We start from the raw sequence: 16924 nt of genomic DNA, 5'->3' as shown, positions 1-16924 counted from the left end.
GTGATGACTATTTACAATGAGATAGAAATTGTCACTGAAAATAGTCATTTGAATTTCTATTAACTAAAGTGCAAGAATTTAAATGAAAATTTTAACTAACAACTAAATTAAATAAAGGAAAAGAAAAGTAAGAAATGAATATAAATAGGGGATTGGTAGTTAGGGATGAATCCTAACCCTAATTCAATGCTCTAGATGCTAATTTAATTTACGTGCAATTTGTTAAAGATGGTAGAGGCCGTACCCAAGGCTCAAGGGTCGAAATTCCCTTTCATGGTATTCCTACTCCGGTTCAAGGGCCGTAGAAACTCACTTGCATTGGCATGAATTAGAGCTGGTTCAATGGTCACTAATTCACATCAAGAGGCCTAGAGATCTAGGAATTAGGCAACCAAGCTCACCATAATTGCGATCAAGCTAATCATGTAGTGAACTATGCTTGTACTTCCCACGAATATTAAATCGGGGTTCTAGCTCTAAAATCTAAGGATTTCATCCCCTAAATTTTAATCTAGACTTATTAAAACACATACCCAAGAGTTGACAATTCCTAAGCATGCATTCTAATCAATTATCACAAAACACAAGCATCCAATAATTAACAAATTCTATACACTACTACACAAAGTGAATTAGACAACAGTCAAAAGCCTGTTGTCTGAATGAAGATGGAGATGTTGTAAACTGGCATGACGTCTGATCTCCCCCATCAGACAACATTCTTTTTTAATTGTCTCTCTGGTCATTCACACAACATGTGTACCTAAATATATGTTGTCTAAATTTACCAAATTTTGATTCATGGCGGTAGTCTGTTGTCGGGTATGAAATCAGACAACAGCTTATTGGTTGGGTGTTGAGTGAAATTCATCAAGCACAACAATCTTTCCAAGGCTGTGTTGTCTGTTAAAAATCTCCAACGACAATAATGTAAGAAATATGATGTGTGAAGTAAAACTCAAACAAGCATTTTTGATTACCTGATGTTGTGTCAAGTGTTGTTCATATATCAACTTGTTCGAAGATGGTGTTGTCTTGCATGAACCGAAGACTACACTTCTAGTTTCCTTATGTTGTCTAAATTTCATTTAAGATAACAGTTATCTGGATTTCAATGTTGTCTGAAATGCAATTCATATGACAATATTTCGGATCCATGTGTTGTCTTGGATAAATTTCAAACCACACATTGTTTTTTCTTGTCGTCTGAATTTAACGTTATATAACATTTTTGAGGATGTTAATGTTGTCTGAATATTATTTAAGATAACATTGACTTTGATGCATTTGTTGCCTTGAATGAATCTCATACCACACTTATTTTTCCTTCTTGTTGTCCGAATAGCTTTAATATGACAAGTTGCTAGATAAAAGTGTTGTCTGAATTTTCCTCAGACAATATGTGTAATGCCTTTTTGAACTTTTGTGTTGTGTGATAGTTTGCACTACAACAGCAGTTACTAATCCAATAAATGTTGTTGGAATTGAATCTGCACAATTGATATGGTAATAGGCAGATATGAAATTCGAAGTTCCAATGTCATTTGCTACATTCTCATACATCATTCTCACAAATCTTACATTATCAATTCAAAGTACTAGCACCAACTCATGTCCAACCAAATCTAAAGAACAAATTTAGTCTCAACTGAACTAAAATATATATATATATATATATATATATATATATATATATATATATATATATATATATATATATATATATATATATATATATGTCCAGCACAATGCTTACATATATGTCTTGACCATAAATTTTGCCCACTCCCACATCCATATCTTCCTGGGATATGCTGCATTCCTCTTCTCTCCCACTAAAACAAAATGGTTTGCACTTAATAATGGACAAAATTGCAGAAAAGAATCTATAGTTGTCATTGTACATTATGTATTCTGGACAACCTTGACAAAAATTTGTAATTTGAGCATTACATATATGCCACTTAGTAATTGACAACCAAACTTTCAATAAGCATAATCCAAGCAACCAACAGCAACCAAAATTAGATATATGACATTCACCAAAATACATGCAAAACAATAGCAACCAAAGTTTCAAGCAACCATGTCATCAAAAAAAAAAGTTTCAAGCAACCAAAATTTCAAGCATTTTGGACTTTCCTGACATAACCCAACGCTATGGTCAGAATAAACACAATCCATTCAATTAGTTGTTGCCAGAGCAGCTTCAGCAAGCGCATAACAAGCTAGCTGAAATCAGAAACAAAAAGTATTTGTAGTTAAGCACTGTTCTGGGATCAATGTACTTTCCCAAATACAAATGTGTAGGCCATATATACCTGGACATCTCCATGTTGTCGAAGCTGATTCCTTACAAAAGAAACTGCATCTGAACTGAAATTGACAGCAACAAAAATTTAAGGAGACTAGTCTTCTTGTGAATAGATTGAAGAGATAATATGACAATTGGCTGCATTTTTACTGAGCAATCAAGAGTGTCACGTTACCTGTTTATGTAATCCCATAAACCATCAGATGTTAACACTAGAAATTCTGAGTCTACCCCTAGACTTGCTTGATAAACGTCTGGAGATGCAGTAACTCCTTTCTTCAGCATCGATCCTTTCCATTTATCAAAACCGTCAGTATTGTGCATAACTTGATTATCCATATATCAAAGCTTACATGAAAAACTAACAAATGAATCCCTCAGTATGATCAGAAAATGCAATCTGCAGAGCAGGACATACCACAATTATTCCATATTATACCTGTAAGCTAGGACTTAACAAATGAGCTATATACAGTATTCTATCATTAACTAGACGAGTCTTGATTGTTCAAGAAAAAAAATTAAGCAGCTGCTTTATATCCAGTATATTGTTGTAAGGTTGGAACACTGAAATAAGATCAGCATGTATAAGTTGCCTTCATACTTAGAGATAAGATCAGCATGTATAAGTTATCCTAAACTCTTACCAAGGTTTCATTTTTGATCTAAAGCAATGCAGAAAGGGAGAGAATAAGCAAATACCTCTACTTTGGTATATGTATTAATTTTCTGTCATGTCACTAAACAAATACCTATTTGAGTATTAATACATTTGTTTCTTTCTGTTTTGTTGATAGAAGACCAAGTGTTCAATCCTCTGCCTGAGAACTAGATACAAGACACAGCAAAAGCGAATACCATTTTCATACAAGACTCAACATGATGACTACATGTTCAATTAGAAGATAGAGAAACGTTTTTCATCATTATATTTTTTGTTTTGAGGAGTGAAAGAGACTTATGCTAAATAAAATGAAAAAAAAAGAGTACCTATATAAAATCAGCAGCAAGGAGTCCACAAAGACAATAAGTTGAAAAAAGAAAAGAAAAGCATGAGACTGAGTAGGAGCAACAATAAATAAATAAATAAATAAATAAGTAAACAGAGAAGTAAGATTAACAAACACCTAGGTAACAAATCCTTCCAATCCAACAAAGTAGTTGAAAGTATTACACCCTTGAAAGCATATGAAACAGGTGGCAAGCCCATGATCCTTCAACCAATTAAAAACAAGGGCATGTACTTCCCTCATATTTAAGTATTGTCAGAAGGTGAGCTAGCTGGAAAAGACACAAAGTAAGCTAATAACAATCTAAACCAAAGTAGTCATCATAACCTAAAAAGGGTTCACAAAGCTTGAACATTGAATCTTAAACCAAAAAGAAAAGGGGATTCATGCATTCAATCCCAACAGCAGCCACACCAATGTAGAAACGTGTACAGCCCTAAAGCTCACCTTGCAAGCTATTATTAAAAAATTGAATAAGAATACATTAATATAAGGAGCTAGATTGAGTATAAAATGCATGTCTTCCAATTTTTGTGGTCACCACTTTTGGCTGCCATCCAACAGTGTTTTAGCTTCTTTTTGAATTATTTAGTTCTTCTAAATTTAGGTCCTTTTGCATTCTAGGTTGTAACAATCAAGCTATCAAGAACATATATATAATAGATATATATAATACTAATTAAATCACTAGGAGTGTGCCATACCATTTTGTCCTGAGACTACAAAACTATCGACATATTCATGAACAGTAAGCCAAAAGGAAAGGATCAGCCAACCAACAGCAAGCTCACCAATGATATCAACAGGACTGCGCATGCCAAGATAAATTCTTAATATTAAGGGAAAATGAGTTCAGTTTTGGTTTGAGATAAAATAATTAAAGAAGATGCCAGAAACTAGTAAAAGAATGATAAACTTACCCAAACCAATGAGACCAACGAGCAAGCAAACAAGAGCAAATCTAGCAAATTTCACATAGGCCTCTTCATTATGAGCATAAGATAGGATGCAATGCAAAAGGTATCTGCAACCACCATCCATGAGCAAATGTTTAGTATATACATGACAGTAAAGTAACTCATATAGCAATCGTTCAAATTTGCATATACACGTATCGATAATTTATCTCCAAAACAAGCTATTTTCCAGACTCCTCAGAAAATATACCCAAAACTTTCATGAGCAAGCAGCAGCCTACATATAATGTCAAATGAAATTTGAATAGTTTGATCAATAAGTATGCCTAGAGGTCTATGATCAAAGCAGAGCTTTCTATAATGTGCTGCTTAGTTTCCGTAGCTGAATTCATGTGACAAGATAAAAAGTACACACCTAGACAAGCAAACTGTGTATATAGTGTGAGAAGATAGCAATCCATATTCCAATGCATTGTCCTCCTTATCTCTTGTAGCTGTTATTCTCCTAATAGGAGGGCAACTCGATCTAGGAGCTGATACCACATCCTAGCAAGACACAAGAGCCGAAAACAAGTATCTTGATACCTAAAGTATGTAACCAAATCAAGAAACTAAACAGCAAGAAGGGGAGTGATTACCTAAAGGCATAACAAATAGTGCATACATATAGACAATATAAGACGAAGAATCAAATAGCTAAGACATTCTTACTTGTTACTGGCCAACTAGTAGTCCTTCCCAGAAACTGCACATAGCTGAATCTCAATAGGTTGCCTACATATATGATAAAAAAACAACGAAGATAGTGACAAGTAACCTAATATAGTTGTATGAAAAAGTTTAAGTTTCATAAGTTTAATACCAGTTAAGTGATAGTTGAGAGAGGAATAAACTGTATTCATGAATTTCACTAGAAAAATCCTATAGCTTTTCTTTCAACAGATCTCCAGTCCCACTTCTGTAGAATAACAACACTTGATGAATTACAAAAGACAACTTTTAATATCTTACACTGACACCCTGACTTGAACAAATATCAGAAAAATCAACAATCAAACAACAAATTTTGGATTTACCCATAAACTAAATATGAAAAAGTTACATCTAACATGTAAATAATTACCTGAATTCACATATGAAAATATAAATCAGAAAATAGAGATTACTGAGAGGCAGGAGAGCTAACACCTCCGAGTTTCAGAGTTTTCAAGACCAATGGTTTCTGTTTGACCAAAGAAGTAGTGTTCACATTCAGGACACGACAATATTTGCTGGAGAAGATAAGGCATAGATTCAATTAACCCTCTGAACTTCTTCAACCTTCTTCCTTATCAACAACAACATATGAACATAAGTCACTCATGTAGTCAATTTGATTTAACAATCACCACAGCATCGCAGTTCAATCATAAACACATTTCTGAAAACTTAAATGTCCACTGAGATAAGGAATTAAATCACAATGCAAAGAATCTTCACAATTGAACCATAACACAAGTTTTCACAATTAAAACTGAAGACCAAAACTGCAGATCACATAAACAAACGCATAGCCTATTGAAAAGTAAAATCAAGTAAACAGACACGAAATCGGAGTCACTCATTCCTTGATAATAGTAAAAGTAACCAACAATATCATCTCCAGTAAAGCTAAACAGATCAATTAAGAGACTCACTGACTCTCTAGAACAAGCAACTAACATCAACATCTCAAAATTTCAGACTCGAATAAAACCCAAACCCAATCATACCCAACAAACCCAAATTGAAAATTTCCAGAGCCAACTGAAATCCTAATAAAACGTAGGCCCTATTGAATAGGGATATAGTACCTGTAGATGAATCAATTCCCGAGCTTGACCTAGTTCTGAAGGCGGTCTTAAGCTTCGGCGCGTAGAGAGAGTAAACCACCGGACCAATAGCGACTTCGATTTGAGCCTTGCCGTTGGAGAAGGCTGAGGAAATCGAGTGAGATTGAGAGTGAGAGTGAGATGGTGAGAGCGAGAGTGTATCGAGTGAGATTGAGAGTGGAGAGTGTATCGAGTGAGACCGAGAGCGAGATTGAGATGGCGAGAGCTAAGTGGAGGGAGAATGACCTAATTTTTTTAGGAGGGAACTCTTTTTTTTTGAATTCATACGACTAAGGGAGGGAGAGAGGGTTTTGAGTTTGTTTTTTTTTTTTTTAGAATGAGGGTTTTGAGTTTTTGCTAGACAAAATAATTGTAAATATTTTTTTTTTTTTCGGATTTCTCAGACAACATATGTTGTTGCAAATGTCGTCCTATGGTTGTCAGTTTCACCAAATTCCAATTGATTACAATGTGTTGGCTGAGTTTGAGAACAGACGACAAATATAACTAATATGTTGTCTGACTAACTCAGACGACACCAAAATGTCGTATGTCGTCTGTTACGTGTCGTGTGATTCACTTTGTGTAGTAGTGATATATAAATTAAATTAAGCATCTATTACATCAAATTTGGATTAGGGCACACAACCCTAACCCCCAACAAAGTCTACTCACAACCCATAATCATAGACATCAAAATTACAAAATTCAAATAGAAAAGAGTAGAGAAATATAAGAAAAAACAAGAATAGTCACAAATAGCTAAAAACTAGCATGACTAGTCGTGATTTACAACTCTCACAATTACCCAAGTCTTGAATCTTGTAAAGATTGAAGTTCTTGATGAATCCTTGAAGCTTTGGGTGAGATCTTCTTGAAATCCCAATATAAAATTAAGACAAAGATGAAAAAAAGAAAAAGAAATGGAGGAGGGAGACGAGAGAGGGCAGCAGCCCTCCTCTAAGGTTGCGGCACTGTTCACGAGAGGAAGAGGAATGGGGGAAATATATATATATATATATATGGAAAAACATCACCAATGGTCACTGAGTTATGACTTATTCGACACTTAACTCACTGTATTTTCAACAATATCACTTAACTCACTTAGTTTTACATCCGTCTTTCACTTAACTCACTGACATTAATTCTACCGTTAAAAGCTATTAAAATTGAGGGTATATTTGTCTAAACACTAAAAAAATGCATTTCTAACTTTTTTTTTTTTTTTAAAAGACAATTTTTTTTTCAAATTATATTTAAGTTAAAAAAATAATTTTTTATTAGAAATCTCAGAAATTTAAAAAATTGAAAAAAGTCTAATAAATGTAAATTGAGGGTATATTTGTCTAAACACTAAAAAAATGCATTTCTAACTTTTTAAAAAAAAAAAGACAATTTTTTTTCAAATTATATTTAAGTTAAAAAAAATCATTTTTTATTAGAAATTTCAGAAATTTAAAAAAATTGAAAAAAGTCTAATAAATGTAGTTTTTTTAAGTTAAAAATGATTTTTAAGTGTTTTGACAAATATACCCTCAATTTTAACGGCTTCTAATGGTAGAATTAACGGCAGTGAGTTGAATGAAATACGGATGTAAAGATGAGTGAGTTAAGTGATATTATTGAAAATACAATGAGTTAAGTGTCGAATAAGTCATAACTCAGTGACCATTGGTGATATTTCCCCATATGTATATATATCTGTGTGTGATCTCGGCGTGCTCTCCGTAGAGAGGAAGAAAGATAATTGCAATTGATTTTTTTTTTTTTGTGGCTAGCTGCTGTCTTGCACAAGAGGAAGAGAGATGGATAGGCACATGTGGCAGCACGGGATACGAGAAAGGAAAAAAGAGTTATTTTTGTTAAAAGAAGAAGCAGCACGTGGGAAAGAAAGAAAGAAAAGGAGCTGATTATGATATTGCTGACGTCATCATGACGTCATCCCAGTTCAGATTTTTTTTTTTTTCTCTTTTTCTTTCTTTCTCCTTTCTTCTTTTCTTTACCTTTCTTCTTTCTTTCTTTTCCCCATTTTTTTTTCTTTCTTCTCTTCTTCCTCAATGCACTTCCACACATTATCAGAGGTGGTTGGATTCCGCTCCCTTGATGGTGTTGACCACGGTTGACCCGCATTGACTTTTTCGTCTGTTTGTCGAAAACTTAAATTTGCTCTAATTTCGCATCATTTTCTCTCGTTTCCGCAATTCCGGTTATTTTCTACAACATAAATAAAAATAGATTAATTATATATTAATTGACATGGAGATTTACTTATTTCTAGTGTTTTAGATATAATTATACACATATAAATGCGTATAATCAATAAACATCTAGAGAATATTCTGAAATGATATAGGAGTCTCTACTGAAACAATGTATTCAACAGGCACTGACACTACTAAAAAATATAGCCAACACACACGGATACAAACGACTCGCATGAGTCAGTGTGAAAATACATGCCGGTCCGACTCTATACCAAATGATGTGGCATATGACATGGCAATGCCGCATCATCACCTTCAATTTATTAAAATCCAGCAAATTAATTTCATTTGAAAAATTATTCTTTAGCAAAAAATTAATTAAAGAACCAGATTTTTTTTTTTGAGAAGATAATTAAAGAACTACATTAACCCTAACAAAACCAAAAATGTAGATCCACTAACGATCGAAGTTTCACCGATCATATCAATTTCCATGGTCAAACCAAAATGCATACGCCCACCGCCTCCCCAAGTGAATTGTTCTGTAAACCATCGTGGCTAATTTCAAATCAAAATTAGAAATCATTCTAGATTGGTAATTAGATTGGCTGCTTGCTCATTGTTCTACGTCAAAAAATAACAGTAAGTTAATTGAAACACTTATGTTTGTCAGCTTAATCATTTGATTTGTTTGGATCTTTGATTAGAACTTTAATTTCATCAACATCTGACTATTACATAGTCAAATCTATCATTATTAAAAGATTCCCAAAGAGGGGATTGCAGTACTTCCCTATAGAATTCTTCATCCTCTTTATTCACATAGGAATGTACATCCCTATATAATTATAGTTTCTGAGTTTATGTTCTGTTATGCTTGCATTTTCAACTTTGTTTCTCAAGTGAGGATTCCATTAGCTGTCAATCTTAATTTTAAGCAGTGGAATCTGTAAATTGATCTCTATTAGTCAAACTCGAATATGTTTCGAACTCTATGATAGAGTTTGAAACATTTGAGCTTGAAACATATTCGAGTTTAATTAATATTTTTAATTGTTAACGTTTTATTTTAAAATTATAAAATTAAATAATTTATAGAAATACAAGCTGTAAATTATTAGGTTGATCGAAAATGATGATGTGGTCTTGATGTGTCGCTTTCCACGTCATTTGGTATTGCTATTTGATATAATGTTTTGAGATCCCAAGCATTTTTCTTAATAAAGTGATTGACTATTCCTCTCAAAAAGAAAAAATCCAAATCATGATATCTTGATTAGCAACTGGTAATTATTGCAGTATGTGACATTCCAATCAATTGCAGTATGGTAATTAAACTCTTCTTTTAGAACTATATATAAAGTTTCTATATATACTTAATAGCGAAGCACGTCTGATTGTAGCCTACGACTATTGGTTTTTCTTAATGAACTAATTTGGTTTCAATGAATTGCAATTGTGATATAAAAAATATTTAATTTCCTCTCAAAGAAAAAATAAAGGAAGCTAAGCAGATCCCAACAAATTTCTCTATTTTCATTTTTATAGAAGTTACAAAAGTTATAAAGAAAAAATAATAAAGCCACAATATATTGCACCGCCTAATCGGGTGTAAGATGGATCATCTACAGCCTAGAGGGTAGCAAACACTAAAGCGGTAATTAATTGAAAACAATAATTGCTGCCATAATTGATTCATAAAACTAGACTTTAATTAATGGCAGAAATGGAAGCAATTGTATGCTTTATTACTACTAATTTTGGGGCCGCAGAAGGAATTTGAATCAAGGGCATTTGGGTTTTCCTTCTTGGGTCTTCCAGTTGTTGTAGCAAGGGCATACTTGCTTGTGGCCGTAAGTTCCTGGAGGTACACAAAGGCATTTGGCACAGCACTTTTCGCAGAAGAACTTGCATGGCTTCTTGTGCGATGTCGCCGAGCACCGATACGTACATTTTGGTTTGCAATCTTGAGGACGAAGCTTGGTGTAAGCCTGTGCATGAGCGACCAAAAACGCAAACTAGATTAGAGATCATGTTCTGGCTATAATGCTATATAACAGATGACGAAGATAAGTTGGCATGGATCAATGCAAAGTACGCAAGCGAGTCGAGATCTGATCATCTCACATCACGACTCGATCTCGATTATGGTACAGCTAGCCTTACACAGTTCAAAACCCAGTATTGGTTTACTGTTTACATGCATGTTTGAAGATGCAAGGATGAAATTGATAATATACCTCAGCCACAGGAGAGAGTGTGACTAGAAGAAGCAGAGAAAGCAGCAGCAGGAGGGAGGTGTACGGACGTCCTGCCATTGCTTACTTGTGTTTCTCACAAAGCGCGCACTAGGGGATAGAGATTTGTGGTTTCAACGAATGATGATCGAGTAGGTTATTTATAGGGATTTACAGCCCCAATTAAATCAAATTAAGGGAATGCCCGCGCGGGGTTTAAGGCGTGGAATGGGGGAGGGAGTGAGCGTTGAAGGCGCCGTGTCTCTTGTTTTATTTTTGTTTTTGTTGGGGCTTCTTTGTCAACTTTCACATGCATGTTTGTTTCTCTTCTCCTCTTTACCATTTTCTTCCGAACAGATCCAATCTTCTTTTTTGTCCTTTATTTTAGATCTTCTTTATTGTTCTTTATGGGGCACAACGACTATGCAGATCTAGTTTATGCTTTCGGAGTTAGGGGTCTCAATTAAGTAGGGTCTCAGCTGTGGTCTCTCTTGCGGCAGTGCCTTTACATGGTGGTGTTTGGGGTCTCAAAAATTCGAAGACTATTTTTGAGTGAAACGACAATAGTTTAGATTTCTTTTTATTTGTATGGTTCTAGAGTAATGCATCATTTGTAAATACCTCATTAAATAATATGTGAAATTATTTACACCGTGTCTTTTTTTGTAGTGCCTCGAAATGGTGTATATTATAATCAATAAATTTTTCTTTTAATTAATATACCCTCGTCTTCTCATAAAAAAATATATTAGATAATTTGACTTGTGAGGATCAAACCCTACAGTCCTAGACTAGAAGGCATAAAGACGGTTTTTACAAAATTCAACTACAAAGAGGAAGAAAGTGGGGAGAATGAACCCGAAAGAAAGCTAGACTGGTAAAGGCTTTAGGTATCATTAATGGAGACTAAAGAAACATTTGGACCAATGTATTAAAATTAGGTGCGCCTCAAGGCATGAAAAGCGCAAATCTGCAGTCATATTGCGTCCGTTTTGATGGCAAAGCGCGCTTATAAGACTTTTAATGCACAGAAGGCACTGGAAACTGGGGGAAGACATATGTGCAAAAAATTATTTTTCTTTTCTTTTGGGTCAGCGCAGCTTTCTCTGTCTGTTTCTAGACTCCCCTTTGAGTTTGAATTGATGTTTTATAGTTCTATTTCAATCGATAAGTATCAGACATTTTTCTTTCTCATCTTTTGTTGATAATCTGATAAGTAGAAAATTGAGTTTGAATTGAGTATCATTTGATATGTATAGTTGAGTTTGAGTTGAGTTCAAATTCTGAATCTAATATGCATAAATTATATAGTATAATTAGTTGTATCCAGCGATTTTCATGTATATCTGTTCTTGGTTGGTTTTTGTTTAGAACTTTGATTTAGAGAAATGAGGATGATAGAAATTAAGAAACATTTTCAAGGGTTAGCGCATAAGCCATATGAGATTGTTTATTAAACAAGTATGTATTAACCAATTAATTCTGAGTTGCTAATCCAATTATAGGCTTAATTATGCAAAAAACACACCATGGAAGATGCTATATATTCATTGATTAGATAAATGAACACTATGCCTTATTTTACTTAATCAAGTATTTTACTTATTTTACTTAGCTTTATTTTTAATGTTATATATTTATTTGTTATTATGCGTCGTAGTTTACACCTTAACGAGACTCTCTAAAAAACGTCTCGACCACGCCTTAAGCATTTTAAAACATTACTTTGGACACCCGCAGCTGAAAAGAGAGCCAAACAAACATTTATTCATGTAACATGTTAATGTGATTTTATTTATACTCATAAAATAAAATAAAATAAAAGCCTATTTTTGCTTTGAACTAAAGGGTATCTTTCGAAAAAAAGGCTCACGTGGTCCTTTCGCAGTACGGTGGGCATGTGAAAGAACATGCCTTTATTCTAAAAATAAATAAAAATAAAAATAAAAAATAAAAAATAAAAACTTGTACTGATTTTTCGCGCAAGTCAGTCACCGACTAAAAATAGCAACCCCAATTATTAGTTTTAGATTAGGCTTTGATGTTAACCATCATTCAGACATTACTTATTAGTTAATTAATTCTAAAGACTTTTACGCATGGTAGATGACATCATCCTTTGATTCCTTTCCTAGGGGCTGATTTAATTAATGGCCCCACAACTTGGATTATGGTTTACAGCTCAAAAATAGTCTTAGTATTGTTTATAACTTAAAAGATGGCCAAAATTTTAATTTTAATTTTAATTTTTTTACAATTTGACCTGTTTGAGTATCAAATGTTTGAAACTTTTTTTTTTTTGAAAGGATGTTTGAAACTTTTAGTGAGATAGGATCAACATCTTGAATTAAAGTAAAACGGTTGTCACATACTATCTTCTGCTGAGCTTGTTGCTTCAATTTTTTGTACTGTTTGGGCTATTTGGAACTGTAGAAATAAACTAATATTTAAGCATCTTCAAGTTTCTCCTGCTTCTTGTGTGTTTCAAGTGTTTTTGCTAAGTTCTAGCTACCTTCAGGCTAATCCTAGAATCTCTCTTCCAAAGGTTTCAAAATATTTTCATATCAAATGGCAGTCTCCTAATGTTAATCAAGTCAAGCTGAACTTTGATGGTTTTGTACGAGATGGTTTGGCTACTATTGGATTTGTTATTCGCAATTAGGACGGTAATCCTTTGTTTGCAGCTAATAGACAGATAGGAAATGCTAATGTCCTTGTGGCGGAGGCTATGGCCTTACGGGATGGTTTACACACTGCTTTTCTGCACCAGCATCCCAATGTAATAGTGGAAGCGGATTCCAAGCTCCTACTTGACTATATTCAAGGCATATGCCAGATTTCTTGGAGGATTCGGACTCTGATTGATGACATTAAGTCCTTGACTCTTCACTTTCAGTCGGTTCTTTTCCGACACATATATCGTTAGGCCAATTTCGTAGCAGATTGGTTAGCTTTGGCAACTCATTCTTGTAATAATCCTTCTGTCTAGTTCTTTTGTTTACCCCTTTCGGTGTCCCCAGTGTTCCAGTTGGATCAGCTGAGGGGGTGTTTGTAGAGGTTTTGTTTTTTAGTTGTTGCACTTTTTTTTTTTCTATCATCAAAAATAAAATAAAAAATAAAACGGTTGTATGATTTTTAGTTTCACATGTATGAAAATTTCTAGTGTGGAAAAAATCTATACTTTCTCTCTTTGCCAATTCTAGCTAGAATTTTAGAGTCTACCCACCATCTACATCACTTCTGTCCCTTTCACTGGTCCTTTTCGAACAACATATACTTCCTTTGTCAAAAAAAAAAAAAAAAAACCAACATATACTTCATCCATTTATAATTCCTCTGTATCTTGTATCCCCACACTATATTGCTCTCTTAGGCCTTCCCTTGGTGGAAATAGTTGTGATCTAGTTTTGAATGATCACATATATTACACAACCACAAGTACATAAATACAAGAATTAAAGGCATACTAGACATGATCTATATTATCATTAATAGAGAAGAACTTGCTCTCCATAACTGATTTTTTGTACGATTATAATCTTGAAATATTTTTTGAAATAATGGTAATTCCATTGATAATAGCGCATGCCAAGAAGGCCACTGCATACCCACCCGCTGACACATAAGGCCACTACATACCCACCCGCTGACACATAATAATGGCCAGAACAAGGATTCGTGGAAGAGAGCCACAGTGATACATATGATAGACCAACTACATTTGAACTTATTGCTGACTTATAAGCGAGTCTATGAGCTATGAAAAAACATAGCAAATAGACAAGCCAAACTACACTCGTTAGGTTCCTAATACAAGAAACTTATTGTAAATAGACAAAAAGCTAAAAACTTATTGTAATATTATAATCTTGAAATATTAATGAACTTTAAAACAAAATTAATTAACAAGGACAATAATGTCAATTCATAAAATAAAATATAAATAAAAGTAAAATTAGAAGAAATTCTTACAAATATCGAGGAAATAAACTGTCCACTTGATAGGAGCATAAAATGCGACGTTTATAAAGTCTAAATCTCTATATTTTGCTAAGTTATTTCCTTTAACTTGATCATATTAACTTACTTAATGTTTTATGATTTGAGCGTTTTTCATTCGCCTATCGCGTAACAATCAACATAGTCATCAAAGATGGGAAGTATTTACGTCCCGGTTTATCGTACCTCGGGGATTACGAGCTAGCTAAGAATCCTATGGTTCTAGGTCACCAAAAATCACTTGCACAAACAAATAAAAATAGAAAAAAAAATGCTAAACAAGGCACCGAGCCTCATTCAAGCATGACTTTGCATCAAACAAAGTCACATAGACGGCCTTGCACCAAGCAAGACCTAGATAGGGCTGTAAAACAAACAAAAGGGCTTGTAATGCTCACGCCCACATGAATTTACAAATGAATGGTAGTGAGAAAGTCACAATGTTTTTTTGGATTTTCATAAATGATAAATAAACTAACTAACTATGACATAAAAATAAGATAGATAGAAGGATGGAATGCATCGCATCAAGGGTCACCATGGAATTCAAGGTTCTCCACACAAATCTAAAATCATATGGAATGATGATGATTAATTCAAATGATGTTTCAAATGTTTTGTCGGATTTCCATTTAGCATTAAGAGGTCAAAAAGAAAGCTAAATTGATTGTCATAAAATAGTAGTCAAACCCTAAGCAAAAACAAGAAGAAGAAAGAATACTTAGTTTTTGGCTACCCTATACTAGTCTCAAACCTTATGCCTTGTTAGGGCCATAAGTGCTCAAAACTAAATGCTTTATGTTTCGACAATCGATTGTAACACACTCTAGCAACCATCACCACAAATAATAAGGTCGAAAAGAGTACTTGTGATAACAGTTACCCTACCCAATAATTCCGAATACTATTCCGACAATCAAGGGTACGTAATAATACTCAAAATTGGGTGATTGGAAAACCACAATATAAGAAATCCAAATGGAAATAGAGATATGCAATAGGTAAATTCCACCATACTCATGCTATAATCTAAATTGAAATATAAATTCCCCAATTTAATATTCCAATTCCAACACACCAAACATAGATTAAGGAGGGGAAAGCCTAAACCATACATCTAGAGTGAAGAAATTAAAGCAAAAGTACACAAATCATATGAATAAACATCAATTTTATTAATTCCTCAACAAAACCATATAAAACTAAACTTGGGTTTCAAAACCCTAAAACCATGAGAGCTCACACATAAGTATATATCAATACACATCAAACAACACCATAAGCAAGAAATAAGAGAGAGAAAGAAGAGGGAAAGAGAGGAGAAATCCATGAAATTTAAGGCAAAGCTTGTCACTAGCTATTGCCATAACTTCATGGCTTCTCTTGCTACCCTTATGAAACCATGGTGTAGAGATGGTGGCCTAGATACCGGAAATGTGTGTGTTTCCTCCTTGTGCAAGCTTACATGTGAAGAATGGGGGATGAAGAAGAGAAGAAGAGGTGAGAAGGGAGAGAAGTCCCCAAATTCGGCCAAAAGGCCTAGGGTGTAGACAAAGGGTTTTTTGCACCAACAGTGTCTGGAGACTTGGGTGACTGACAATATGATACCCGAACTTTAAAAGTTATCAAAGTGATACCCAGACTCAATTTTTCGTGTCAACGTCGTACCTGCGGTCATTTTCCATCATATTTCCGTCAATTTGACCACGTGCGACGCACGTGGCTCGGTAAGTGAGGTGAAAAAGACTTATTTGCCCTAAATTCTGTTCTTTCCTTTTTTTTTTTCTTTTTTTTTTTTGAGAATACTCAATGCGTTAACCATCAATTTTCCGTCTCTTATTCATCATCCTCTTCCTTGAAACAGATTAAATCCAAAACCAGTTACCGATCAATGTTCTTCGCTGAGCACATTTTGATTTCATCTCCCATCAAATTCAACCTCCTACAATTTCCTTTCCCATTCAAATCCACCATCAGTCCCACCCAGCAATTCTTCATGTTCATCTTCTTAAACCCAGCAAAATGCAAAAGAGAAGGGAAAAAAAAAAAGCTGAGAAATCCTAGCAATGTTCTTGAACCCATTCATGTTCATCATCTTAAACCCAGCAAACCGATTTGAGCTTTCGAGAGAATAGAGATTGGTGATGGGATTGAGCTTCAATTTGGAAGCAACCCATTCCAGCCATGACAATATGATACCCGGTGGTCACACACGGTGGCCGAACCTGCAAAAAATCCCAATTTCTCCAAATCTCAACCAAATTGAAATTCAAGTGCAGAAGCATGTAGAGCTCGACAAGTAGACCAATTTTGATATCTGAGTTGAAATCGAAGGTCGCCGGAAAAGGAAGAAAACCCACCGTGAAATCCCTACACCATCTCTCTTTCGA

General features: G+C 34.2%; 1 protein-coding gene and 2 long non-coding RNA genes across 3 annotated transcripts; all 3 read right to left on the bottom strand.

Annotated features, from left to right (window-relative positions):
- Window positions 1-2100: 2100 nt before the first annotated feature.
- On the bottom strand, window positions 2101-2543 carry LOC133721492 (uncharacterized). Its single transcript, XR_009852221.1, has 3 exons — window positions 2490-2543; window positions 2322-2376; window positions 2101-2232 (listed from the first exon to the last, which is right to left on the bottom strand). It is a non-coding gene; the product is annotated as an uncharacterized LOC133721492 (long non-coding RNA).
- A 1595-nt stretch (window positions 2544-4138) lies between these two features.
- LOC133719945 (uncharacterized) lies at window positions 4139-6326 on the bottom strand. Its single transcript, XR_009851572.1, has 4 exons — window positions 6074-6326; window positions 5430-5568; window positions 4953-5015; window positions 4139-4348 (listed from the first exon to the last, which is right to left on the bottom strand). It is a non-coding gene; the product is annotated as an uncharacterized LOC133719945 (long non-coding RNA).
- A 3469-nt stretch (window positions 6327-9795) lies between these two features.
- Window positions 9796-10698, bottom strand: LOC133721810 (protein RSI-1). The gene is made up of 2 exons (XM_062148544.1): window positions 10539-10698; window positions 9796-10289 (listed from the first exon to the last, which is right to left on the bottom strand). Exons 1-2 carry the CDS (start codon window positions 10614-10616, stop codon window positions 10083-10085), a joined length of 285 nt encoding a protein of 94 aa, XP_062004528.1. The 5' UTR covers window positions 10617-10698; the 3' UTR covers window positions 9796-10082.
- Window positions 10699-16924: the final 6226 nt, after the last annotated feature.

This window comes from Rosa rugosa, chromosome 7 (genome assembly GCF_958449725.1).
Source record: "Rosa rugosa chromosome 7, drRosRugo1.1, whole genome shotgun sequence".
Taxonomy (NCBI): Eukaryota; Viridiplantae; Streptophyta; class Magnoliopsida; order Rosales; family Rosaceae; genus Rosa; species Rosa rugosa.
This window is presented reverse-complemented; position numbering and strand designations above follow the sequence as displayed.

Coding starts and splice junctions, on each gene's coding strand:
- LOC133721810 (XM_062148544.1), bottom strand. CDS start 10,616: ATGGCAGGACGTCCGTACACCTCCCTCCTGCTGCTGCTTTCTCTGCTT. Junction 10,290..10,538: donor CACTCTCTCCTGTGGCTGAG/GTATATTATCAA, acceptor GCTCATGCACAG/GCTTACACCAAGCTTCGTCC.